General features: G+C 50.1%; 1 protein-coding gene across 1 annotated transcript in view; it reads right to left on the bottom strand.

The window, feature by feature from the left end:
* Positions 1-6,918: 6,918 nt before the first annotated feature.
* The window catches only part of DDX18 (DEAD-box helicase 18), a 52,544-nt gene continuing 31,806 nt past the window's right edge, over positions 6,919-27,656 (bottom strand). The window contains exons 7-14 of the mRNA XM_068264794.1: positions 18,095-18,209; positions 17,821-17,960; positions 17,577-17,738; positions 15,826-15,978; positions 15,627-15,740; positions 14,257-14,313; positions 13,993-14,170; positions 6,919-7,229 (exon numbers count right to left, since the gene is read on the bottom strand). Of these exons, the coding sequence (XP_068120895.1) occupies positions 7,081-7,229; positions 13,993-14,170; positions 14,257-14,313; positions 15,627-15,740; positions 15,826-15,978; positions 17,577-17,738; positions 17,821-17,960; positions 18,095-18,209 (1,068 nt within the window). The 3' untranslated portion in view covers positions 6,919-7,080. The remainder of the gene's footprint in view (positions 7,230-13,992; positions 14,171-14,256; positions 14,314-15,626; positions 15,741-15,825; positions 15,979-17,576; positions 17,739-17,820; positions 17,961-18,094; positions 18,210-27,656) is intronic.

Genomic DNA, 27,656 nt, shown 5'->3' on the forward strand with positions numbered 1-27,656 from the left:
GTGACTGCGAGGGCACAGGATGGCTGCATGAGGCTGGTAGAAGCAGTACTAGCTGGCGGCGGGGGACTGGAGCAGCAGTGAGTGACTATGAGGGCACAGGATGGCTGCAGGGGGCTGGTAGAGGCAGAACTAGCTGGTGGCGGGGAACGGGAGCAGCAGTGAGTGGCTGCGAGGGCACAGGATGGCTGCATGGGGCTGGTAGATGCCCCAGGTAAGTAACATTTTTATTTTTTTACAGTTAAAGCTCCCTTTAAGGCCGCTGCTAGAATAATTTTTCTGGTGGGTGCACATGCCTGCCTAATTTTTCTGGCTGCAGCAGTGCAGTTGCAACTGCAACAACAAAACATAAGGCATGCACATGTGCCCATCCCCCTTCGTGTTCGTTACCTTGCCGCGGTGAAGGGGCTTACGTATCACAATGAAGCAATGACCGCCGGCTATATGAGTGTCTCGTGGGGGGGGGGGGGGGGGCACACCCAAGATAATAAGGTTGTTGCTTCATTGTGGACAGACCAAATTTGATCAGATGGACAGTCACTGTTTTTCATCCACTGATTGGTCAAAAAGCTCCTACCAAGTGTAGTAGAAAGAACAAGAACTGACAGCAGTTCAGGGGGCAATTATAAAGATGGAAGAATTGCCACTTACGGAGTGACAGTGTATCAGGACAGGTTTGCCATATGACTACCTCCCAAGTGGGCATTCAGGGATCTGCATACAGGCATTTGACGCTGGAATGCTTAGCCCTGCACCCTGTGTAGTTTAAGTGCAGAGTGCTCCTTCCTACAGGGAGGCAGCCATGTTTTTTTGTAGTCTGGGGGTAGTAGCACGGCAAACATTGTTCAGAGGGTACAACACACAGAACTTCTAGCAGAGCTGGTATCGCAATGAAGTTCTAGGTAAGTAAATGCGAAAATGAGTAAGAGCATTGCAGACTCACCTGCACAGCAGCATCAGGTGTGGCATCCGTAATCTGTGCATGCGACGGCCGCGTATGTACAGAAGGGGGGGTGTGGTGAGAGCTGCAATGGGGTGAGAGCTTCCAAAGGTGAAGTCCGCGGGAGCATATTGTAAACAGGTAAGTACTGAGGATAGTACTGAGGTAGGGGAGAGAAGGTTCACTCCAATCTAGCAAAAAGAGTAAACAGAGTTCATGAGAACCATAAAGCAACGAGATCAATTACGGTATATATTGATCAATTTAAAGTGTACAGAGTACAAGCCGCAGGGCAAATCCCAAATCATTAATAAAAATTGATTTGTTTGTATTTCGATTTCAGGAGTTTGGCAATATGGGCTCGAGACAGCTGCAGTGCTGGCAGCAAAGCTGGAGATGTCAGTCGGTTAAGCGAGAGGTTCCAGATGCCAATCGGAGTTTGGAGAACAGCGAGATTCCTGAAATTGGAAAGACTAAAAAACGAGATTTCGGAGATCAGAAAGAGACTAAAAAAACAGACTGAGCAAAGCATAGTGCAAATTGCTAATGTTTTTCTTTTCCATGGACGTGCTTTTATACTGAAGAGTACCGTGCTGATGGTGATCCAAGGCTGCCATTTCATCCTAGGAGAACGAAGAGAGGACATTCTCATGTATAATAAGGGGTTAATGAGAATACAAGGCCCAAGCATGTTAATGTTTGGAGACAAAGGTACTGATCCTCTTCCACCTCCCTCTGATTGGCACAGATGGACCAAGCAGGGATGGAGGAAACGAGCACAAGTGCCAGGTGCAAACAAATTTCATGGCACAATGTGGGTGAAAGGTCTGAAGGGTCAGGTGTGCGGGCAGTATAAATTGAATGGCAGTGTAAATCTGCTATTGAATGTCACACTCCCAGAATCGATGCACCGATCCACAGTTTTGTTAAAAGGTACATTGCGGTACAATGGGTACATGCAAAAGGTGGAGTGTGTGATTCGGGGGTACCTTGTCTTGGTTATGCAGAGTGAGATGGTTCCAGATTGGAGAGGAACGAGCAGGAGGCGTCAATTCTCTTACAGGAGAGACGCAGGGGACAACTTCACACTCTGGAGCTACCAACAGAGAGTGCCTCTGAAACAACTATACACACGTAAAGGCTGGAAAGCCGAGGGGTGGTGGTTCTCGAAACAAGAAGTAAAAATCGAGATCCAGCCACATTTCCAGGTGACAAAGAGGGTGGGGAGAGCGGTCCCGGGGGAGGGAAAGCCCACACAGGGAACCCCATTCACACCACACGGGTCACAACAGGGGGCGGTATTACACAGTCCATATGCAACAGCTTATCCTCATGCTAGTTGGGTAAGTGAAGAGGTACTCTTAATTGAAAGATTGCAGAGAGTACAGTCTTCCCGACCTCAGGTACATATTGTGCCTCAGGACATAAGGGGGGAAGAGGTCCAATCAGGACAGTTGGGGACATGTTGTCAGGGAGATGCTAAAAGATCCTGTCCAACTGATATTGGACAAGGGGAGGTATATCGATTTTTCTGGAGAAGGATCTTTTGCATGGAAGCTTCAAGATGTTTGGGTGAACAAATGGAAACTGTGCAACATTCCTTTAGGCACCGCCACTTCCTCAGTTCCCACCTCAACACGTCTTACACCAGGACTTGAGAGGTCACCCTTTTTTGGTGCTAGACGGGGAGGTGAAACGAGTAGAGTTGTCCTCATGCGGGCAATTCTCCCAGAGGTACCTGTGTTTGCCGGGGCAAGTGAAATTTAGTGAAGAAGCCTGCGGGCTCAATAACACAGAATACAATAATACAATACAATAACATTTGTAAAGCGCTTTTCTCCCATAGGACTCAAAGCGCATAGCTGTGTCTCAGCTACCATTCAAAAGATCCACCCTGAAGCCAAACCGATAGTTCCGGTGGCTGACGGAAGGATTTGTTTTTTAAACAGGTCTAACGACACATTTATTGGACATTTTCATAATTGTTCCGATATGGTGGATCTTTCAAGGGGAACATATTGTGTGAGTGGAGATCCCATATGGATCCTGTCATCCAAGTTTGATGACGTTATTTCTCAAATTGTTAAGAGAACTCTAAAGTTCAAAGTTTCACGGGAAGTTCCCATCCTGAAAGAGAACACGACATGGGACAAAGGGGAACAAGGTTTGATCCAAGACGACCACACTTTGTTACAAAGGTTAAACAAACAGTACACTAAGTTAGAGGTAAGATTTCACCATGATCCAGGTGATCTTAACGAGGTAGAACACAAAAATAAGCAGGTGAGTTCCAGTCTGACCTGGTGGAAAAGGTTTCCAGTGATGTTCCAGGGACACTCGGACTGGGCCTCTGCAGTTCCAAAGTTCTTCCTACACCCACTGGTCGTCTGGAGGGGGATGACAACTTTAGGCATCATTATCCAGGTGAGGTTGCGTGTTAAAATTACGCAAAACAAATTAACCTGATCCAGAGATTGGTGCCTCATAAACAATCTCATGAACCAATATTTTTAAATTAAGGGATATACAGGGTTACGGGTATAGGTTTAGTAGTACCGGTGATGGAGCTGATTGTATAAAGACGCTCTTTTAGAAGACACCTGGCACTGCTCCATTGAGTAACAAACAAACGAGTTTCACTTTTCTGTGGTGATGCAAGTTTGTGAGTGATACGCAAGTGACGCAAATGCTGAGCATGTGGTATAGAGGGACTTAGAAGTAAGGCATCCTCAGAGAGCCTGGTTACAGGAAGACCAAGAGGTCTTGCTCTCTCTCTCTTCCAGGGTTAACCGCCTAGAGCAGAGAAGTTGTGTGAGCACAAACATCGAAAAATGAAACGTAAAGAAAAGAAACCAGGTACTGCTGGGTTCAGAAGCAGGGATCTGCGGATCAAGCCTTTTTAGGGAGGATTGTTATAATTTAAGTAGGCCTCAGTTATTTGGACTGAGTTAGTCAAAAAGGCTTGGGGTGCAGACTTGCCCTTTAAGGGGATTTTCTCTTAGATAGAAAATCTGCAGTTCTGTCAGCAGAACTAGGACATACCAAGAAGCTGTTCTATGGACAAGGCCGCAGGTCTCACTGACCTCAACATGTACACCACAAGAACAATCAACATAGGCCATGTTTACAAAATACCACATTCCTGTATGTAAGTGAAAGGCATCATTAAATATTAATCGAGTAGGTGTGTATTATGACACCACGAGGGGTCTAAGCCAATAGTCTGGTCTGGGGGATGGCTAAGATGAGGTCACATTTAACTCTTTCCTGGTCAGTATTAAAGGGCCGGGTGGGCGCACGGAGCTCAATCTGCTTCCTACTTTCCTGATATCTATATGCTAACTAGAACCTCTAAGTATTTCCATTCTATATGTAATCTGATATGATGTTTGCTGTACATAGGTAGTCTAGAAGATGTAACGTAGTCTAGAAAGAAGGTAACTGACTAACATTCAGGAGGAAGGTTAGTCAAGAGCTGTAACGCCAAGAACTTAAACAGAAGAAGTTGCTTTGCTAGGATATGATGAACTGTATCTGTATATTTGTTTCCTGAATAAATAACTTGTACTTTGAAGAAGCCTGAGAAAAGTCTATCTCCTGCTTGCTGTGTTGAGTCAAGGTATCTCACAGTCTGTGAGGCGCAACTATAAGAAGTTGCTGGTGTCAAAGCAAAAAGGTGAATTATAACACCTGCTGCCTTCCTTGGATGTGTGGTGGTGATAGCAGTTTCTTAGGCTCCCACTCCGGACCGGAATCGAACCAGGATTTCCCGGCCATTACCTGTGGTCCCCATGCTACTGAGAAAGTACCATCGAAAGTTTCACACAGTTACATGAATGGCAGACTTGCCCTCCATAACAGATTCTCGGCAAATGCTTTCGATTTGGTTCGTCTTGTGCTGGGTCAAGGGTCCATCTGACCACAGATGCCTGGTCTGCAAAGCACAGTCAGGGCAGGTACATTACTTATACAGCAAATGGGTCCTTACTTGGATGTGTGGTGGTGGTAGCTGGTTCTCAAGCTCCCACTCCGGACCGGAATCGAACCCCGATTCCCCGGCCATTACCCGTGGTCACTCACAATGGCAGACTTGCCCTCCATAACAGATTGTCGTTACAGGTACTGAACAGCCAGCAGAAAAAGTAATTTAAATAAATAGATGTAAGCTTTACCAATGGTAGAGAAAGAACCATCAAAAGTTGATAAGACAGTCAGACATTACCTGATATCACTGAGGAAGAGCAATCTCGCCATATTGCGCACCAGTCCAGCACGGCTGTCACTACACAAACAGCTGTTTGCGGTGCGTTACACAGTGAGTTTGGTGTGTCAGTGTGAAGCAGAACTCTAATTACACTCCCTGATTGATGTATACACATGCAAGATGTTTTAAAGCACTTTAGGCCTGCAATTTAGCATTCAATGTGATTTCTGCCCTTAAACCGCTGCTTTGCGTCAAATCCAGTTTTTTCCCCGGGACTTTTGGAGTCTATCCCACTCCGCCATGCCCCCCTCCAGGTGTTAGACCCTTTGAAACATCTTTTCCATCACTTTTGTGGCCAGCATAAATGTTTCTAATTTTCAAAGTTCGCTTCCCCATTGAAGTCTATTGCGGTTCGCGGAAGTTCGCGAACCGAAAATTGGAGGTTCGGGTCTGTATGGAGCTCCGGGAAATGCAGGAGTGGTTGGAATGGACCTCCGGGAAAGGCAGGAGTGGTTGGTATGGAGCTCTGTGAAAGGCAGGAGCGGTTGGTATGGAACAATGGGAAAGGCAGAAGAGGTTGGTATGGAGCTCTGGGAAAGGCAGGAGAGGTCTGTATGGAGCTCTGGGAAAGGCAGGAGAGGTCTGTATGGAGCTCTGGGAAAGGCAGGAGAGGTCTGTATGGAGCTCTGGGAAAGGCAGGAGAGGTTGGTACAGAGCTCCCGGAAAGGCAGGAGAGGTTGGTATGGAGCTCTGGGAAAGGCAGGAGAGGTCTGTATGGAGCTCCGGGAAAAGGCAGGAGAGGTTGGTATATTGATCTGGGAAAGGCAGGAGAGGTTGGCATAGAGCTCTGGGAAAGGCAGGAGGTTTGTTGGGAGCTCTGGGAAAGGCAGGAGAGGTTGGTATGGAGCTCTGAGAAAGGCAGAAGAGGTTGGTACGAAGCTCTGGGAAAGGTTGGTATAGGGCTCTGGGAAAGGCAGAAGAGGTTGGTATAGAGCTCTGGGAAAGGCAGGAGAGGTTGGTACAGAGCTCCGGGAAAGGCAGGAAAGGTTGGTACAGAGCACTGGGAAAGGCGGGAGAGGTTGGTACAGAGCTCTGGGAAATGCAGGAGTGGTCTGTATGACGCTCTGGGAAAGACAGGAGAGGTAGGTACGGAGCTCCGGGAAAGGCTGGAGAGGTTAGTATAGAGCTCTGGGAAAGGCAGGAGAGGTCGGTACGGAGCTCTGGGAAAGGCAGGAGTGGTCGGTACGGAGCTCTGGGAAAGGCAGGAGAGGTCTGTATGGAGCTCTGGGAAAGGCAGGAGTGGTCGGCGTAGAGCTCTGGGAAAGGCAGGAGTGGTCGGCGTAGAGCTCTGGGAAAGGCAGGAGAGGTCTGTATGGAGCTCCGGGAAAGGCAGCAGAGGTCTGTATGGAGCTCTGGGAAAGGCAGGAGTGGTCGGCATAGAGCTCTGGGAAAGGCAGGAAAGGTCTGCATGGAGCTCCGGGAAAGGCAGGAGAGGTTAGTTAAGAGCTCTGTGAAGGGCAGGAGAGGTTGGCATGGAGCTGTAGTGTGCCAGGAGCAGTTAGCCTTAGGGGTGGTTAGTATAGAGCTGGGGTGAGAAAAGAGAAACTCAGTATGAAGCTGTGGGGAAGGGTACAGGGGAACCAGAACTGATGGGTCCCTAGAAGGCTACGATGAGGGGGAGTGACGATGATGGGGACTCCTCTTAGAAGTTCCTGGGATCTGGAATACTTGCAGCTGACCTAACAACTCTGAAGTAACACGAGAGACAAACATGCCAAACTTTACAAACATATATATTTATTTATATATATAAAAAGTGGAATCCTTTGGATCTGATTTCTCGTCCATTCTTCTGGATGACAGAGTTCCGGATAGTTCTAAATGACAGTTCCAGGAACAATAAGCTCCTCCTCTCACAATGGCGGTGCTGGGAGGGTAATCAGCGGCTGAACTGACGCCCACCACCTCGGCCGCTCTTACTGACGTGTTTGAAGATCTTTGCCTTTTGTAGATTTTTGGGTTTCTGATATCCGAATCCTCCTCCCCCGCCACGTTTCTGCGGCCTCTTCCCTCCACTGCTGTTCACGTCTGAGGAGCGAGTCAAGGAACAAGTCCAATAATGCTGCAAAAAGGCCTGGAAACTTCCAAACAATGCCCCTCCCCTTCACAGCCTAACACGGCAAATGCCCCACCCCCTTTATCTTCATGCACCACACCATAACCCTTCAACTGGCCAGTGCCCCTTTCACCTGCTTATTTCATACCTTAAAGGGCAACTGAAGCGAGAGGTATGTGGAGGCTGCCATATTTATTTCCTTGTAAACAATACCAGTTGCCTGGCAGCCCTGCTGATCCTCTGCCTCTAATACTTTTAGCCATAGCCCCTGAACAAGCATGCAGCAGATCAGGTGTTTGACATTATTGTCTGATCTGACAAGAATAGCTGCATGCTTGTTTCTGGTGTTATTCAGACACTACTGCAGCCAATCAGCAGGGCTGCCAGGCAACTGGTATTGTTTAAAAGGAAATAAATATGGCAGCCTCCACATACCTCTCACTACAGTCGTCCTTTAACCTTGCTATACTACACCCCAACATTCTCACCACACCATACTTCTCCTATTCACCGGTCCACACCATGCCCCACAATCAAATTCACACAGGGGTTCTGGCACAGTTCTCCAATCCTTGCTTGCGCTTAGGACGCACAACCATCAAACACTCTCTAGATTCAGTCCTCTCCATCACACAGGGATATGAGGATAAACCCTGAAAACAAAATAAAAATGGCAGAGGGCTTGATTCACTAAGGATAGTGCAGCGTAACAGCACGAGTTAGCTACTGTTATGCTCGCTAGTGAATTAGCGTGCCTTATAGAGGGCTCCCTGCACGCTAGTGGCAGCAGGCTCAGTCAGGGGAGCGGGCACTCGGCACACACTATGCTGTGTGTATTGCAGCATAGCGAGCGCTAGTAACTGAACGTCCGCTCCACTCCTCCCGCCCTGAGCCACTTCAGGTCCAGTCACATTAAAGGACCTGATCCCTGCACTCTGATTGGCCCAATAGTCTGTGCGGGGATCAGGTCTATTCATGTGACTGGATCTGAAGGGGCTCAGGGCGGGAGCGGTGGAAGTTACTAGCGTTCACTATGCTGCAATATACACAGCATAGCGTGCGCTGAGTGCCTGCTCCCGATTACGCACGCTATGCTGTCACCATCACGCCGAGTATGCAGGGAGCCCTCATTAAGGCACGCTGCCAGTAGCACGCCTAGTATGCAGGGAGCCCTCATTAAGGTACGCTGCCATTAGCACGCCTAGTATGCAGGGAGCCCTCATTAAGGCACGCTGCCATTAGCACGCCTAGTATGCAGGGAGCCCTCATTAAGGCACGCTGCCATTAGCACGCCTAGTATGCAGGGAGCCCTCATTAAGGCACGCTGCCAGTAGCACGCCGAGTATGCAGGGAGCCCTCATTAAGGCACGCTGCCACCAGCACGCCTAGTATGCAGGGAGCCCTCATTAAGGCACGCTGCCAGTAGCACGCCTAGTATGCAGGGAGCCCTCATTAAGGCACGCTGCCAGTAGCACGCCTAGTATGCAGGGAGCCCTCATTAAGGCACGCTGCCAGTAGCACGCCTAGTATGCAGGGAGCCCTCATTAAGGCACGCTGCCAGTAGCACGCCGAGTATGCAGGGAGCCCTCATTAAGGCACGCTGCCAGTAGCACGCCTAGTATGCAGGGAGCCCTCATTAAGGCACGCTGCCAGTAGCACGCCTAGTATGCAGGGAGCCCTCATTAAGGCACGCTGCCAGTAGCACGCCGAGTATGCAGGGAGCCCTCATTAAGGCACGCTGCCAGCAGCACGCCTAGTATGCAGAGAGCCCTCATTAAGGTACGCTGCCAGTAGCACGCCTAGTATGCAGGGAGCCCTCATTAAGGCACGCTGCCAGTAGCACGCCTAGTATGCAGGGAGCCCTCATTAAGGCACGCTGCCAGTAGCACGCCTAGTATGCAGGGAGCCCTCATTAAGGCACGCTGCCAGCAGCACGCCTAGTATGCAGGGAGCCCTCATTAAGGCACGCTGCCAGTAGCACGCCTAGTATGCAGGGAGCCCTCATTAAGGCACGCTGCCAGTAGCACGCCTAGTATGCAGGGAGCCCTCATTAAGGCACGCTGCCAGTAGCACGCCTAGTATGCAGAGAGCCCTCATTAAGGCACGCTGCCAGCAGCACGCCTAGTATGCAGGGAGCCCTCATTAAGGCACGCTGCCAGTAGCACGCCTAGTATGCAGGGAGCCCTCATTAAGGCACGCTGCCAGTAGCACGCCTAGTATGCAGAGAGCCCTCATTAAGGCACGCTGCCAGTAGCACGCCTAGTATGCAGGGAGCCCTCATTAAGGTACGCTGCCAGTAGCACGCCTAGTATGCAGGGAGCCCTCATTAAGGCACGCTGCCAGTAGCACGCCTAGTATGCAGGGAGCCCTCATTAAGGCACGCTGCCAGTAGCACGCCTAGTATGCAGGGAGCCCTCATTAAGGCACGCTGCCAGTAGCACGCCTAGTATGCAGGAAGCCCTCATTAAGGCACGCTGCCAGTAGCACGCCTAGTATGCAGAGAGCCCTCATTAAGGCACGCTGCCAGTAGCACGCCTAGTATGCAGGGAGCCCTCATTAAGGTACGCTGCCAGTAGCACGCCTAGTATGCAGGGAGCCCTCATTAAGGCACGCTGCCATTAGCACGCCTAGTATGCAGGGAGCCCTCATTAAGGCACGCTGCCAGTAGCACGCCTAGTATGCAGGGAGCCCTCATTAAGGCAGGCTGCCAGTAGCACGCCTAGTATGCAGGGAGCCCTCATTAAGGCACGCTGCCAGTAGCACGCCTAGTATGCAGGGAGCCCTCATTAAGGCACGCTGCCAGCAGCACGCCTAGTATGCAGGGAGCCCTCATTAAGGCACGCTGCCAGTAGCACGCCTAGTATGCAGGGAGCCCTCATTAAGGCACGCTGCCAGTAGCACGCCTAGTATGCAGGGAGCCCTCATTAAGGCACGCTGCCAGTAGCACGCCTAGTATGCAGGGAGCCCTCATTAAGGCACGCTGCCAGTAGCACGCCTAGTATGCAGGGAGCCCTCATTAAGGCACGCTGCCAGTAGCACGCCTAGTATGCAGGGAGCCCTCATTAAGGCACGCTGCCAGTAGCACGCCGAGTATGCAGGGAACCCTCATTAAGGCACGCTGCCAGTAGCACGCCTAGTATGCAGGGAGCCCTCATTAAGGCACGCTGCCAGTAGCATGCCTAGTATGCAGGGAGCCCTCATTAAGGCACGCTGCCAGTAGCACGCCGAGTATGCAGGGAGCCCTCATTAAGGCACGCTGCCAGTAGCACGCCTAGTATGCAGGGAGCCCTCATTAAGGCACGCTGCCAGTAGCACGCCGAGTATGCAGGGAGCCCTCATTAAGGCACGCTGCCAGTAGCACGCCTAGTATGCAGGGAGCCCTCATTAAGGCACGCTGCCAGTAGCACGCCTAGTATGCAGGGAGCCCTCATTAAGGCACGCTGCCAGCAGCACGCCTAGTATGCAGAGAGCCCTCATTAAGGTACGCTGCCAGTAGCACGCCTAGTATGCAGGGAGCCCTCATTAAGGCACGCTGCCAGTAGCACGCCGAGTATGCAGGGAGCCCTCATTAAGGCACGCTGCCAGTAGCATGCCTAGTATGCAGAGAGCCCTCATTAAGGCACGCTGCCAGTAGCACGCCGAGTATGCAGGGAGCCCTCATTAAGGCACGCTGCCAGTAGCACGCCTAGTATGCAGGGAGCCCTCATTAAGGCACGCTGCCAGTAGCACGCCGAGTATGCAGGGAGCCCTCATTAAGGCACGCTGCCAGTAGCACGCCTAGTATGCAGGGAGCCCTCATTAAGGCACGCTGCCAGTAGCACGCCTAGTATGCAGGGAGCCCTCATTAAGGCACGCTGCCAGCAGCACGCCTAGTATGCAGAGAGCCCTCATTAAGGTACGCTGCCAGTAGCACGCCTAGTATGCAGGGAGCCCTCATTAAGGCACGCTGCCAGTAGCACGCCTAGTATGCAGGGAGCCCTCATTAAGGCACGCTGCCAGTAGCACGCCTAGTATGCAGGGAGCCCTCATTAAGGCACGCTGCCAGTAGCACGCCTAGTATGCAGGGAGCCCTCATTAAGGCACGCTGCCAGTAGCACGCCTAGTATGCAGGGAGCCCTCATTAAGGCACGCTGCCAGTAGCACGCCTAGTATGCAGGGAGCCCTCATTAAGGCACGCTGCCAGTAGCACGCCTAGTATGCAGGGAGCCCTCATTAAGGCACGCTGCCAGCAGCACGCCTAGTATGCAGGGAGCCCTCATTAAGGCACGCTGCCAGTAGCACGCCTAGTATGCAGAGAGCCCTCATTAAGGCACGCTGCCAGCAGCACGCCTAGTATGCAGGGAGCCCTCATTAAGGCACGCTGCCAGTAGCACGCCTAGTATGCAGGGAGCCCTCATTAAGGCACGCTGCCAGTAGCACGCCTAGTATGCAGAGAGCCCTCATTAAGGCACGCTGCCAGTAGCACGCCTAGTATGCAGGGAGCCCTCATTAAGGTACGCTGCCAGTAGCACGCCTAGTATGCAGGGAGCCCTCATTAAGGCACGCTGCCAGTAGCACGCCTAGTATGCAGGGAGCCCTCATTAAGGCACGCTGCCAGTAGCACGCCTAGTATGCAGGGAGCCCTCATTAAGGCACGCTGCCAGTAGCACGCCTAGTATGCAGGAAGCCCTCATTAAGGCACGCTGCCAGTAGCACGCCTAGTATGCAGAGAGCCCTCATTAAGGCACGCTGCCAGTAGCACGCCTAGTATGCAGGGAGCCCTCATTAAGGCACGCTGCCAGTAGCACGCCTAGTATGCAGGGAGCCCTCATTAAGGCACGCTGCCAGTAGCACGCCTAGTATGCAGGGAGCCCTCATTAAGGTACGCTGCCAGTAGCACGCCTAGTATGCAGGGAGCCCTCATTAAGGTACGCTGCCATTAGCACGCCTAGTATGCAGGGAGCCCTCATTAAGGCACGCTGCCATTAGCACGCCTAGTATGCAGGGAGCCCTCATTAAGCCACGCTGCCAGTAGCACGCCTAGTATGCAGGGAGCCCTCATTAAGGCACGCTGCCAGTAGCACGCCTAGTATGCAGGGAGCCCTCATTAAGGCACGCTGCCAGTAGCACGCCGAGTATGCAGGGAGCCCTCATTAAGGCACGCTGCCAGTAGCACGCCTAGTATGCAGGGAGCCCTCATTAAGGCACGCTGCCAGCAGCACGCCTAGTATGCAGGGAGCCCTCATTAAGGCACGCTGCCAGCAGCACGCCTAGTATGCAGGGAGCCCTCATTAAGGCACGCTGCCAGTAGCACGCCTAGTATGCAGGGAGCCCTCATTAAGGCACGCTGCCAGTAGCACGCCGAGTATGCAGGGAGCCCTCATTAAGGCACGCTGCCAGTAGCACGCCTAGTATGCAGGGAGCCCTCATTAAGGCACGCTGCCAGTAGCACGCCTAGTATGCAGGGAGCCCTCATTAAGGCACGCTGCCAGTAGCACGCCTAGTATGCAGGGAGCCCTCATTAAGGCACGCTGCCAGCAGCACGCCTAGTATGCAGGGAGCCCTCATTAAGGCACGCTGCCAGCAGCACGCCTAGTATGCAGGGAGCCCTCATTAAGGCACGCTGCCAGCAGCACGCCTAGTATGCAGGGAGCCCTCATTAAGGCACGCTGCCAGTAGCACGCCTAGTATGCAGGGAGCCCTCATTAAGGTACGCTGCCAGCAGCACGCCTAGTATGCAGGGAGCCCTCATTAAGGCACGCTGCCAGTAGCACGCCTAGTATGCAGGGAGCCCTCATTAAGGCACGCTGCCACCAGCACGCCTAGTATGCAGGGAGCCCTCATTAAGGCACGCTGCCAGTAGCACGCCTAGTATGCAGGGAGCCCTCATTAAGGCACGCTGCCACCAGCACGCCTAGTATGCAGGGAGCCCTCATTAAGGCACGCTGCCAGTAGCACGCCTCGTATGCAGGGAGCCCTCATTAGGGCACGCTGCCAGTAGCACGCCTAGTATGCAGGGAGCCCTCATTAAGGCACGCTGCCAGTAGCACGCCGAGTATGCAGGGAGCCCTCATTAAGGCACGCTGCCACCAGCACGCCTAGTATGCAGGAAGCCCTCATTAAGGCACGCTGCCAGTAGCACGCCTCGTATGCAGGGAGCCCTCATTAAGGCACGCTGCCAGTAGCACGCCTAGTATGCAGAGAGCCCTCATTAAGGCACGCTGCCAGTAGCACGCCTAGTATGCAGGGAGCCCTCATTAAGGCACGCTGCCAGTAGCACGCCTAGTATGCAGGGAGCCCTCATTAAGGTACGCTGCCAGTAGCACGCCTAGTATGCAGGGAGCCCTCATTAAGGCACGCTGCCAGCAGCACGCCTAGTATGCAGGGAGCCCTCATTAAGGCACGCTGCCAGTAGCACGCCTAGTATGCAGAGAGCCCTCATTAAGGCACGCTGCCAGTAGCACGCCGAGTATGCAGGGAGCCCTCATTAAGGCACAGTAATTGACTAGCGTGAATAACAGCAGCTAATTCAAGCCCATAGTGCTAAGTATTATCTGTACAAGTATTACTGCACACAGCAATCTATGGGCACATGCTAGCCACCAGGGAATCACAACACGCTCTCCCTCACTTTGTGGATTCACTCCCTAGAAGGCTACTTACCGTATTGCCCATCAGTGCACACAGCCCGCCATCCTAGGAGCGGCAGTTATTTACTCCATGCCATTTATGGGTTAATAAACATGTAAAGGATACTGAGGTCCACATATGGCGGCACCCGGAACCCGAAGGAGAGGCAAACCTTCGGCAGGTTTAGCGTGTTGACATCGAATATCTGCTTGTGTGAGTGCGAGTCGTAGGCCCGGATGTACGCTTTGTACGCCTCCTGTGCTGACTTGTGCAGATAATAATTCTTCTCTATCAGTTTCTCCAGCTGGAGGGAGAGAAGCCACGGTCAGTACACACCAATACAGAGATTATTAGAGAGATTATACAGCAAATCCCCCCACAAATACTTACCTGCGATTGGATGTCAGATATTTTACTCCAAGAAAACTCAAATTCACTCAGTGGCACCTGCAGAAATCATAAACCACAAAATATCAGTGAGAATGCCGGAAACAGACGTGGCACTATCTAACACGGGGGGGGGGGGGGGGTCTACTGGATGCTGCAGAGCACAGCGGGACAGCTGCGGGGAGCTGAAGAGCTCGGGGGACGGCTGCGGGGAGCTGAAGAGCTCGGGGGACGGCTGCGGGGAGCTGAAGAGCGTGGGTGGGTAGGGACAGCTGCGGGGAGCTGAAGAGCTTGGGGGACGGCTGCGGGGAGCTGAAGAGCTCGGGGGACGGCTGCGGGGAGCTGAAGAGCGCGGGGGACGGCTGCGGGGAGCTGAAGAGCTCGGGGGACGGCTGCGGGGAGCTGAAGAGCTCGGGGGACGGCTGCGGGGAGCTGAAGAGCTCGGGGGACGGCTGCGGGGAGCTGAAGAGCTCGGGGGACGGCTGCGGGGAGCTGAAGAGCTCGGGGGACGGCTGCGGGGAGCTGAAGAGCTCGGGGGACGGCTGCGGGGAGCTGAAGAGCTCGGGGGACGGCTGCAACGGCTGCGGGGAGCTGAAGAGCTCGGGGGACGGCTGCGGGGAGCTGAAGAGCGTGGGTGGGTAGGGACAGCTGCAGGGAGCTGCATATCTCTGGGTGGATGGCCGCAGGAGGTTCTGAGGGGGTTGTTGGGGTGTGCAGAGCGCAGGGGACGGGCGCAGGGGAGCTGCAGGGGGGGGGGGGGTGTTGGGGGGGGGCGCGGGGGAGCTGTACATTAGAATATCGTGAAAATGTTTGATATACAAGGCTAAAAGTGTCAGCCTCTAATTCATCCTGAACACCTGCAAAGGTTTCCCATTTCATATATTAGTTTCACCTTTTATGTTGAGTTTCTGAAATAAATGAACTTCTGCACAATATTCTAATCTTTCAAGTTTCCCCTGTACATGTAGATGGACAAGACTGCAGGCAGACACGCAGACAGGTAATACATGCAGTCACAGTGGCCAAATATGCAGACGGGTAACACACAAACTGCGTACACACAGAAAGGAAGGCAGATAGACAAGGCACAGCACAGAGCACAGACACGCACAGCACATACAGACACAGCTCAGACACGCACACAGACACAGCACAGTCACGCACAGCACAGACAGCGCACAGCCACGCGCACAGACACGGCACAGCACACAGACATGCACACAGCACAGAGCACAGCCACGCACAGCACAGACACGCACACAGACACGGCACAGCGCACAGACACAGCTCAGACACGCACACAGACACGGCACAGCGCACAGACACGGCACAGACACGCACACAGCACAGACGCACACAGACACGCAGCGTACCCTGGCTTGTTTCAGGTAGCGGAGGAATCCTATCTCCTCTGGCCGCAGAATCAGCAGAGCGTGGCCCCTCCCATCTATACCGCGAGCGGTCCTGCCCACGCGGTGGATGTACTCCTGTGATTGGGAGAGATGAGACACGTTACACACAGAGAACACCACAGCTGATGTCAGCGCTATCGCCAGACACCCATATAATCACCTTAGGGTCATCTGGGGGGTCATACTGCACAATCCAGTCCACCTCGGGGATGTCCAGCCCTCGGGCAGCTACGTCTGTACACAGGAGGATCCCAGAGTCTGCGTTACAGAACTGGAAGAATGTGGTGGTCCGCTTTGTCTGCTTCTGCTTCCCCTGCAGAGAGAGAGAGAGAGGGAGAGAGAACACTGCTCATATACTGTATGTACCCAATATACTCTGCTACAGGGCAGCCAATCACAGAGCACAGAGATACGGGGCAGCCAATCACAGAGCACAGAGATACGGGGCAGCCAATCACAGAGCACAGAGATACGGGGCAGCCAATCACAGAGCAGAGAGATACGGGGCAGCCAATCACAGAGCACAGGTACGGGGCAGCCAATCACAGAGCACAGAGATACCGGGCAGCCAATCACAGAGCACAGAGATACCGGGCAGCCAATCACAGAGCACAGAGATACGGGGCAGCCAATCACAGAGCACAGAGATACGGGGCAGCCAATCACAGAGCACGGGGCAGCCAATCACAGAGCACGGGGCAGCCAATCACAGAGCACAGAGATACGGCTCAGCCAATCACAGAGCACAGAGATACCGGGCAGCCAATCACAGAGCACAGAGATACCGGGCAGCCAATCACAGAGCACAGAGATACGGCTCAGCCAATCACAGAGCACAGAGATACGGGGGGCAGCCAATCACAGAGCACAGATACCGGGCAGCCAATCACAGAGCACAGAGATACGGCTCAGCCAATCACAGAGCACAGAGATACGGGGCAGACAATCACAGAGCAGAGAGATACGGGGCAGCCAATCACAGAGCACAGATACCGGGCAGCCAATCACAGAGCACAGATACCGGGCAGCCAATCACAGAGCACAGAGATACGGGGCAGCCAATCACAGAGCACAGATACCAGGCAGCCAATCACAGAGCAGAGAGACACGGGGCAGCCAATCACAGAGCACAGATACCAGGCAGCCAATCACAGAGCACAGATACCGGGCAGCCAATCACAGAGCACAGAGATACGGGGCAGCCAATCACAGAGCACAGAGATACGGGGCAGCCAATCACAGAGCACAGGTACGGGGCAGCCAATCGCAGAGCACAGATACCGGGCAGCCAATCACAGAGCACAGAGATACGGGGCAGCCAATCACAGAGCACAGATACCGGGCAGCCAATCACAGAGCACAGAGATACGGGGCAGCCAATCACAGAGCAGAGATACCGGGCAGCCAATCACAGAGCACAGAGATACGGGGCAGCCAATCACAGAGCACAGAGATACCAGGCCGCCAATCACAGAGCACAGAGATACGGGGCAGCCAATCACAGAGCACAGATACCGGGCAGCCAATCACATAGCACAGATACCGGGCAGCCAATCACAGAGCACAGATACCGGGCAGCCAATCACATAGCACAGATACCGGGCAGCCAATCACAGAGCAGAGAGGTAACGGGCAGCCAATCACAGAGCACAGATACCGGGCAGCCAATCACATAGCACAGATACCGGGCAGCCAATCACAGAGCACAGATACCGGGCAGCCAATCACAGAGCAGAGAGGTAACGGGCAGCCAATCACAGAGCACAGATACCGGGCAGCCAATCACAGAGCAGAGATACGGGGCAGCCAATCACAGAGCAGAGAGATAACGGGCAGCCAATCACAGAGCAGATACCGTGCAGCCAATCACAGAGCACAGAGATACCAGGCCGCCAATCACAGAGCACTCACGTGGATCGCCATCACTGGAAGGTCGATGTAGTTGAGGAGCTCGTAATGGAATTTGACAGACATGCAGGAGGAGAAGAAAACCATCATCTTCTTCTTGCGATTCTTCTTCAGGAAGGTGAAGAGCAGCAGGAATCGCTTCTCTGACGGACACACGACATAGCCCTGCCACAGAAGACAGGTTACAATATACTGACTGCACTCTAATAAGCCCCCCCCCCCCCCCCCCCACCTCTCCAGCCACTACCTGCTCCAGCCCATCCACTGTGGCCGTGTCCTTGTGGTCATCCACCCCCACGTACAGCGGCTCCTTCTTCAGAGAGATCCGTGCCAAGTCCTCCACCTTCCGGGTCTGTGTGGCAGAAAACAGCATCGTCTGCCGCCGCTCTGCAAAACAAGCAACCCATCAGTCCTGCCCCATCATGCCACATAGGGAAATAACCCAGCATGCCACGTACAGCAATGCCCCATAGTGCCATCCCCAGCTACCCCACACTTATCCGGAGACTGGCGGCACTCACTTGGCAACAGGCCGATGATCTGCTTCATCTCTTGCTCAAAGCCAACTTCCAGGATTCGATCTGCCTCATCGATGACCAGACACTGCAGGTTCTTGTACATAAACCCCGGCGTGTTCTGCAGGTAGAAGGAAAACGTCACACCCCACATGTAACATCACACGGTATAAGGCTTAGCATGTACTACACCCTCACACGCCACATACACCACATGTAACATCACACGGTATAAGGCTTAGCATGTACTACATCCTCACACGTCACATACACTACATGTAGCATCACACGTTATAAAGCTTAGCATGTACTACACCCTCACACCTCACATACACCACATGTAACATCACACGGTATAAGGCTTAGCATGTATTACATCCTCACACGCCACATACACCACATGTAGCATCACACGGTATAAGGCTTAGCATGTATTACATCCTCACACGCCACATACACCACATGTAGCATTATACGGTATAAGGCTTAGCATGTACTACATCCTCACACGCCACATACACCACATGTAACATCACACGGTATAAGGCTTAGCATGTATTACATCCTCACACGCCACATACACCACATGTAGCATCACACGGTATAAGGCTTAGCATGTATTACATCCTCACACGCCACATACACCACATGTAGCATTATACGGTATAAGGCTTAGCATGTACTACATCCTCACACGCCACATACACCACATGTAGCATCACACGGTATAAGGCTTAGCATGTACTACATCCTCACACGCCACATACACCACATGTAGCATCACACGGTATAAGGCTTAGCATGTACTACATCCTCACACGTCACATACACCACATGTAACATCACACGGTATAAGGCTTAGCATGTATTACATCCTCACACGCCACATACACCACATGTAACATCACACGGTATAACGCTTAGCATGTACTACATCCTCACACGCCACATACACCACATGTAACATCACACAATATAAGGCTTAGCATGTATTACACCCTCACACGCCACATACACCACATGTAACGTCACACGGTATCAGGGTTAGCATGTACTACACCCTCACACACCACATACACCACATGTAGCATCACACGGCATAAGGCTTAGCATGTACTACACCCTCACACCTCACATACACCACATGTAGCATTATACGGTATAAGGCTTAGCATGTACTACATCCTCACACGCCACATACGCCACATGTAACATCACACGGTATCAGGGTTAGCATGTACTACATCCTCACACGTCACATACACCACATGTAGCATCACACGGTATAAGGCTTAGCATGTATTACACCCTCACACGTCACATACACCACATGTAACATCACACGGTATAAAGCTTAGCATGTATTACACCCTCACACGCCACATACACCACATGTAGCATCACACGGTATAAGGATTAGCTTGTATTACATCCTCACATGTCACATACACCACATGTAACATCACACGGTATAAGGCTTAGCATGTACTACATCCTCACACGCCACATACACCACATGTAACATCATACGGTATAAGGCTTAGCATGTATTACACCACATGTACCATCACACGGTATAAGGCTTAGCATGTACTACATCCTCACACGTCACATACACCACATGTAACATCACACGGTATAAGGTTTAGCCTGTACTACAGCCTCACACGCCACATACACCACATGTAGCATCACACGGTATGAGGCTTAGCATGTACTACATCCTCACACGCCACATACACCACATATAACATCACACGGTATAAGGCTTAGCATGTATTACATCCTCACACGCCACATACACCACATGTAGCATTATACGGTATAAGGCTTAGCATGTACTACACCCTCACACCTCACATACACCACATGTAGCATCACACGGTATAAGGCTTAGCATGTATTACACCCTCACACGTCACATACACCACATGTAACATCACACGGTATAAAGCTTAGCATGAATTACACCCTCACATGTCACATACACCACATGTAACATCACACGGTATAAGGCTTAGCATGTATTACACCCTCACACACCACATGTAACATCACACGGTATAAGGCTTAGCATGTACTACATCCTCACACGCCACATACACCACATGTAACATCACACGGTATCAGGGTTAGCATGTACTACACCCTCACACGCCACATGTAACATCACACGGTATAAGGCTTAGCATGTACTACATCCTCACACGCCACATACACCACATGTAGCATCACACGGTATAAGGCTTAGCATGTACTACATCCTCACACGCCACATACACCACATGTAACATCACACGGTATAAGGCTTAGCATGTATTACATCCTCACACGCCACATACACCACATGTAGCATCACACGGTATAAGGCTTAGCATGTATTACATCCTCACACGCCACATGTAACATCACACGGTATCAGGGTTAGCATGTACTACATCCTCACACGCAACATACACCACATGTAACATCACACGGTATCAGGGTTAGCATGTACTACACCCTCACACGCCACATGTAACATCACACGGTATAAGGCTTAGCATGTACTACATCCTCACACGCCACATACACCACATGTAGCATCACACGGTATAAGGCTTAGCATGTACTACATCCTCACACGCCACATACACCACATGTAACATCACACGGTAGAAGGCTTAGCATGTATTACATCCTCACACGCCACATACACCACATGTAGCATCACACGGTATCAGGGTTAGCATGTACTACATCCTCACACGCCACATACACCACATGTAACATCACACGGTATCAGGGTTAGCATGTACTACATCCTCACACGCCACATACACCACATGTAGCATCACACGGTATAAGGCTTAGCATGTACTACATCCTCACACGCCACATACACCACATGTAACATCACACGGTAGAAGGCTTAGCATGTATTACACCCTCACGCGCCATATACACCACATGTAGCATCACACGGTATAAGGCTTAGCATGTATTACACCCTCACACGCCATATACACCACATGTAGCATCACACGGTATAAGGCTTAGCATGTATTACACCCTCACACGTCACATACACCACATGTAACATCACACGGTATAAAGCTTAGCATGTATTACACCCTCACACGCCACATACACCACATGTAGCATCACACGGTATAAGGCTTAGCATGTACTACATCCTCACACGCCACATACACCACATGTAACATCACACGGTATAAGGCTTAGCATGTGTTACACCCTCACACGCCACATACACCACATGTAGCATCACACGGTATAAGGCTTAGCATGTACTACATCCTCACACGCCACATACGCCACATGTAACATCACACGGTATTAGGGTTAGCATGTACTACACCCTCACACACCACATACACCACATGTAACATCACACGGTATCAGGGTTAGCATGTACTACATCCTCACACGCCACATACACCACATGTAACATCACACGGTATCAGGGTTAGCATGTATTACACCCTCACACGCCACATACCCCACATGTAACATCATACGGTATAAGGCTTAGCATGTACTACATCCTCACACGCCACATACACCACATGTAGCATCACACGGTATAAGGCTTAGCATGTACTACATCCTCACACGCCACATACACCACATGTAGCATCACACGGTATAAGGTTTAGCATGTACTACATCCTCACACGCCGCATACCCCACATGTAGCATCACACGGTATAAAGCTTAGCATGTATTACACCCTCACACGTCACATACACCACATGTAGCATTATACGGTATAAGGCTTAGCATGTACTACAGCCTCACACGCCACATACACCACATGTAGCATCACACGGTATAAGGCTTAGCATGTACTACATCCTCACAGATCACATACACCACATGTAGCATCACACGGTATAAAGCTTAGCATGTATTACATCCTCACACGCCACATACACATGTAACATCACACGGTATCAGGGTTAGCATGTATAACACCCTCACACGCCACATACACCACATGTACCATCACAGGGTATAAGGCTTAGCATGTATTACATCCTCACACGTCACATACACCACATGTAGCATCACACGGTATAAGGCTTAGCATGTATTACACCCTCACACCTCACATACACCACATGTAGCATCACACGGTATAAGGCTTAGCATGTATTACACCCTCACACGTCACATACACCACATGTAGCATCACACGGTATAAGGCTTAGCATGTACTACATCCTCACACGCCACATACACCACATGTAGCATCACACGGTATAAAGCTTAGCATGTATTACACCCTCACACCTCACATACACCACATGTAGCATCACAGGGTATAAAGCTTAGCATGTATTACACCCTCACACGTCACATACACCACATGTAATATCACACGGTATAAGGCTTAGCATGTATTACACCCTCACACGTCACATACACCACATGTAACATCACACGGTATAAGGCTTAGCATGTACTACATCCTCACACGCCACATACACCACATGTAACGTCACACGGTATCAGGGTTAGCATGTAGTACATCCTCACACGCCACATACACCACATGTAACATCACACGGTACAAGGCTTAGCTTGTATTACATCCTCACATGTCACATACACTACATGTAGCATTACACGGTATAAGGCTTAGCATGTATTACACCCTCACACGTCACATACACCACATGTAACATCACACGGTATAAGGCTTAGCATGTATTACACCCTCACACGTCACATACACCACATGTAGCATCACAGGGTATAAAGCTTAGCATGTATTACACCCTCACACGTCACATACACCACATGTAGCATCACACGGTATAAAGCTTAGCATGTATTACACCCTCACACGTCACATACACCACATGTAACATCACACGGTATAAAGCTTAGCATGTATTACACCCTCACACGTCACATACACCACATGTAACATCACACGGTATAAAGCTTAGCATGTATTACACCCTCACACGTCACATACACCACATGTAACATCACACGGTATAAGGCTTAGCATGTATTACACCCTCACACGTCACATACACCACATGTAACATCACACGGTATCAGGGTTAGCATGTACTACATCCTCACACGCCACATACACCACATGTAACATCACACGGTATCAGGGTTAGCATGTACTACATCCTCATACGCCACATGTAACATCACACGGTATAAGGCTTAGCATGTATTACACCCTCACACGCCACATACACCACATGTAGCATCACACGGTATAAGGCTTAGCATGTACTACATCCTCACAGATCACATACACCACATGTAGCATCACACGGTATAAGGCTTAGCATGTACTACATCCTCACACGCCACATACACCACATGTAACATCACACGGTATAAGGCTTAGCATGTATTACACCCTCACACGTCACATACACCACATGTAACATCACACGGTATAAGGCTTAGCATGTATTACATCCTCACACGCCACATACACCACATGTAACATCACACGGTATAAGGTTTAGCATGTATTACACCCTCACACGCCACATACACCACATGTAGCATCACACGGTATAAGGCTTAGCATGTATTACACCCTCACACGTCACATACACCACATGTAACATCACACGGTATAAGGCTTAGCATGTATTACATCCTCACACGCCACATACACCACATGTAACATCACACGGTATAAGGTTTAGCATGTATTACACCCTCACACGTCACATACACCACATGTAACATCACACGGTATAAGGCTTAGCATGTATTACATCCTCACACGCCACATTCACCACATGTAACATCACACGGTATAAGGCTTAGCATGTATTACATCCTCACACGCCACATACACCACATGTAACATCACACGGTATAAGGCTTAGCATGTATTACACCCTCACACGCCACATACACCACATGTAGCATCACACGGTATAAGCTTAGCATGTACTACATCCTCACACGTCACATACACCACATGTAACATCACACGGTATAAGGCTTAGCATGTATTACACACACATGTAGCATCACACGGTATAAAGCTTAGCATGTATTACATACACCACATGTAACATCACACGGTATAAGGCTTAGCATGTATTACACACACACCACATGTAGAATCACACGGTATAAGGCTTCGCATGTATTACACACACCACATGTAGCATCACACGGTATAAGGCTTAGCATGTATTACATACACCACATGTAACATCACACGGTATAAGGCTTAGCATGTATTACATACACCACATGTAGCATCACACAGTATAAGGCTTAGCATGTACTACATCCTCACACGCCACATACACCACATGTAGCATCACACGGTATAAAGCTTAGCATGTACTACAGCCTCACACGCCACATACACCACATGTAGCATTACACGGTATAAAGCTTAGCATGTACTACATCCTCACACGCCACATACACCACATGTAACATCACACGGTATCAGGGTTAGCATGTACTACACCCTCACACACCACATACACCACATGTAACATCACACGGTATCAGGGTTAGCATGTACTACATCCTCACACGCCACATACACCACATGTAACATAACACGGTATCAGGGTTAGCATGTATTACACCCTCACACGCCACATACCCCACATGTAACATCACACGGTATAAGGCTTAGCATGTACTACATCCTCACACGCCACATACACCACATGTAGCATCACACGGTATAAGGCTTAGCATGTACTACATCCTCACACGCCACATACACCACATGTAGCATCACACGGTATAAGGTTTAGCATGTACTACATCCTCACACGCCGCATACACCACATGTAGCATCACACGGTATAAAGCTTAGCATGTATTACACCCTCACACGTCACATACACCACATGTAGCATCACAGGGTATAAAGCTTAGCATGTATTACACCCTCACACGTCACATACACCACATGTAACATCACACGGTATAAAGCTTAGCATGTATTACACACTCACACGTCACATACACCACATGTAACATCACACGGTATAAAGCTTAGCATGTATTACACCCTCACACGTCACATACACCACATGTAACATCACACGGTATCAGGGTTAGCATGTACTACATCCTCACACGCCACATACAGCACATGTAACATCACACGGTATCAGGGTTAGCATGTACTACATCCTCACACGCCACATGTAACATCACACGGTATAAGGCTTAGCATGTATTACACCCTCACACGCCACATACACCACATGTAGCATCACACGGTATAAGGCTTAGCATGTACTACATCCTCACAGATCACATACACCACATGTAGCATCACACGGTATAAGGCTTAGCATGTACTACATCCTCACACGCCACATACACCACATGTAACATCACACGGTATAAGGCTTAGCATGTATTACACCCTCACACGTCACATACACCACATGTAACATCACACGGTATAAGGCTTAGCATGTATTACATCCTCACACGCCACATACACCACATGTAACATCACACGGTATAAGGTTTAGCATGTATTACACCCTCACACGCCACATACACCACATGTAGCATCACACGGTATAAGGCTTAGCATGTATTACACCCTCACACGTCACATACACCACATGTAACATCACACGGTATAAGGCTTAGCATGTATTACATCCTCACACGCCACATACACCACATGTAACATCACACGGTATAAGGTTTAGCATGTATTACACCCTCACACGTCACATACACCACATGTAACATCACACGGTATAAGGCTTAGCATGTATTACATCCTCACACGCCACATTCACCACATGTAACATCACACGGTATAAGGCTTAGCATGTATTACATCCTCACACGCCACATACACCACATGTAACATCACACGGTATAAGGCTTAGCATGTATTACACCCTCACACGTCACATACACCACATGTAGCATCACAGGGTATAAAGCTTAGCATGTATTACACCCTCACACTCCACATACACCACATGTAACATCACATGGTATAAGGTTTAGCATGTATTACACCCTCACACGCCACATACACCACATGTAGCATCACACGGTATAAGCTTAGCATGTACTACATCCTCACACGTCACATACACCACATGTAACATCACACGGTATAAGGCTTAGCATGTATTACACACACCACATGTAGCATCACACGGTATAAAGCTTAGCATGTATTACATACACCACATGTAACATCACACGGTATAAGGCTTAGCATGTATTACACACACACCACATGTAGAATCACACGGTATAAGGCTTCGCATGTATTACACACACCACATGTAGCATCACACGGTATAAGGCTTAGCATGTATTACACACACACACCACATGTAGCATCACACGGTATAAGGCTTAGCATGTATTACACACACCACATGTAGCATCACACGGTATAAGGCTTAGCATGTATTACATACACCACATGTAACATCACACGGTATAAGGCTTAGCATGTATTACATACACAACATGTAACATCACACGGTATAAGGCTTAGCATGTATTACATCCTCACACGCCACATACACCACATGTAACATCACACGGTATAAGGCTTAGCATGTATTACACACACCACATGTAGCATCACACGGTATAAGGCTTAGCATGTATTACATACACCACATGTAGCATCACACGGTATAAGGCTTAGCATGTATTACATACACCACATGTAACATCACACGGTATAAGGCTTAGCATGTATTACATCCTCACACGCCACATACACCACATGTAACATCACACGGTATAAGGCTTAGCATGTATTACATACACCACATGTAGCATCACACAGTATAAGGCTTAGCATGTACTACATCCTCACACGCCACATACACCACATGTAGCATCACACGGTATAAAGCTTAGCATGTACTACAGCCTTACACGCCACATACACCACATGTAGCATTACACGGTATAAAGCTTAGCATGTATTACACACACCACATGTAGCATCACACGGTATAAAGCTTAGCATGTATTACACACACCACATGTAGCATCACACGGTATAAGGCTTAGCATGTATTACATCCTCACACGCCACATACACCACATGTAACATCACACGGTATAAGGCTTAGCATGTATTACACACACCACATGTAGCATCACACGGTATAAGGCTTAGCATGTATTACATACACCACATGTAGCATCACACGGTATAAGGCTTAGCATGTATTACATACACCACATGTAACATCACACGGTATAAGGCTTAGCATGTATTACATCCTCACACGCCACATACACCACATGTAACATCACACGGTATAAGGCTTAGCATGTATTACATACACCACATGTAGCATCACACAGTATAAGGCTTAGCATGTACTACATCCTCACACGCCACATACACCACATGTAGCATCACACGGTATAAAGCTTAGCATGTACTACAGCCTCACACGCCACATACACCACATGTAGCATTACACGGTATAAAGCTTAGCATGTATTACACACACCACATGTAGCATCACACGGTATAAAGCTTAGCATGTATTACACACACCACATGTAGCATCACACGGTATAA

This window comes from Hyperolius riggenbachi, unplaced genomic scaffold (genome assembly GCF_040937935.1).
Source record: "Hyperolius riggenbachi isolate aHypRig1 unplaced genomic scaffold, aHypRig1.pri scaffold_155, whole genome shotgun sequence".
Classification (NCBI taxonomy): Eukaryota; Metazoa; Chordata; class Amphibia; order Anura; family Hyperoliidae; genus Hyperolius; species Hyperolius riggenbachi.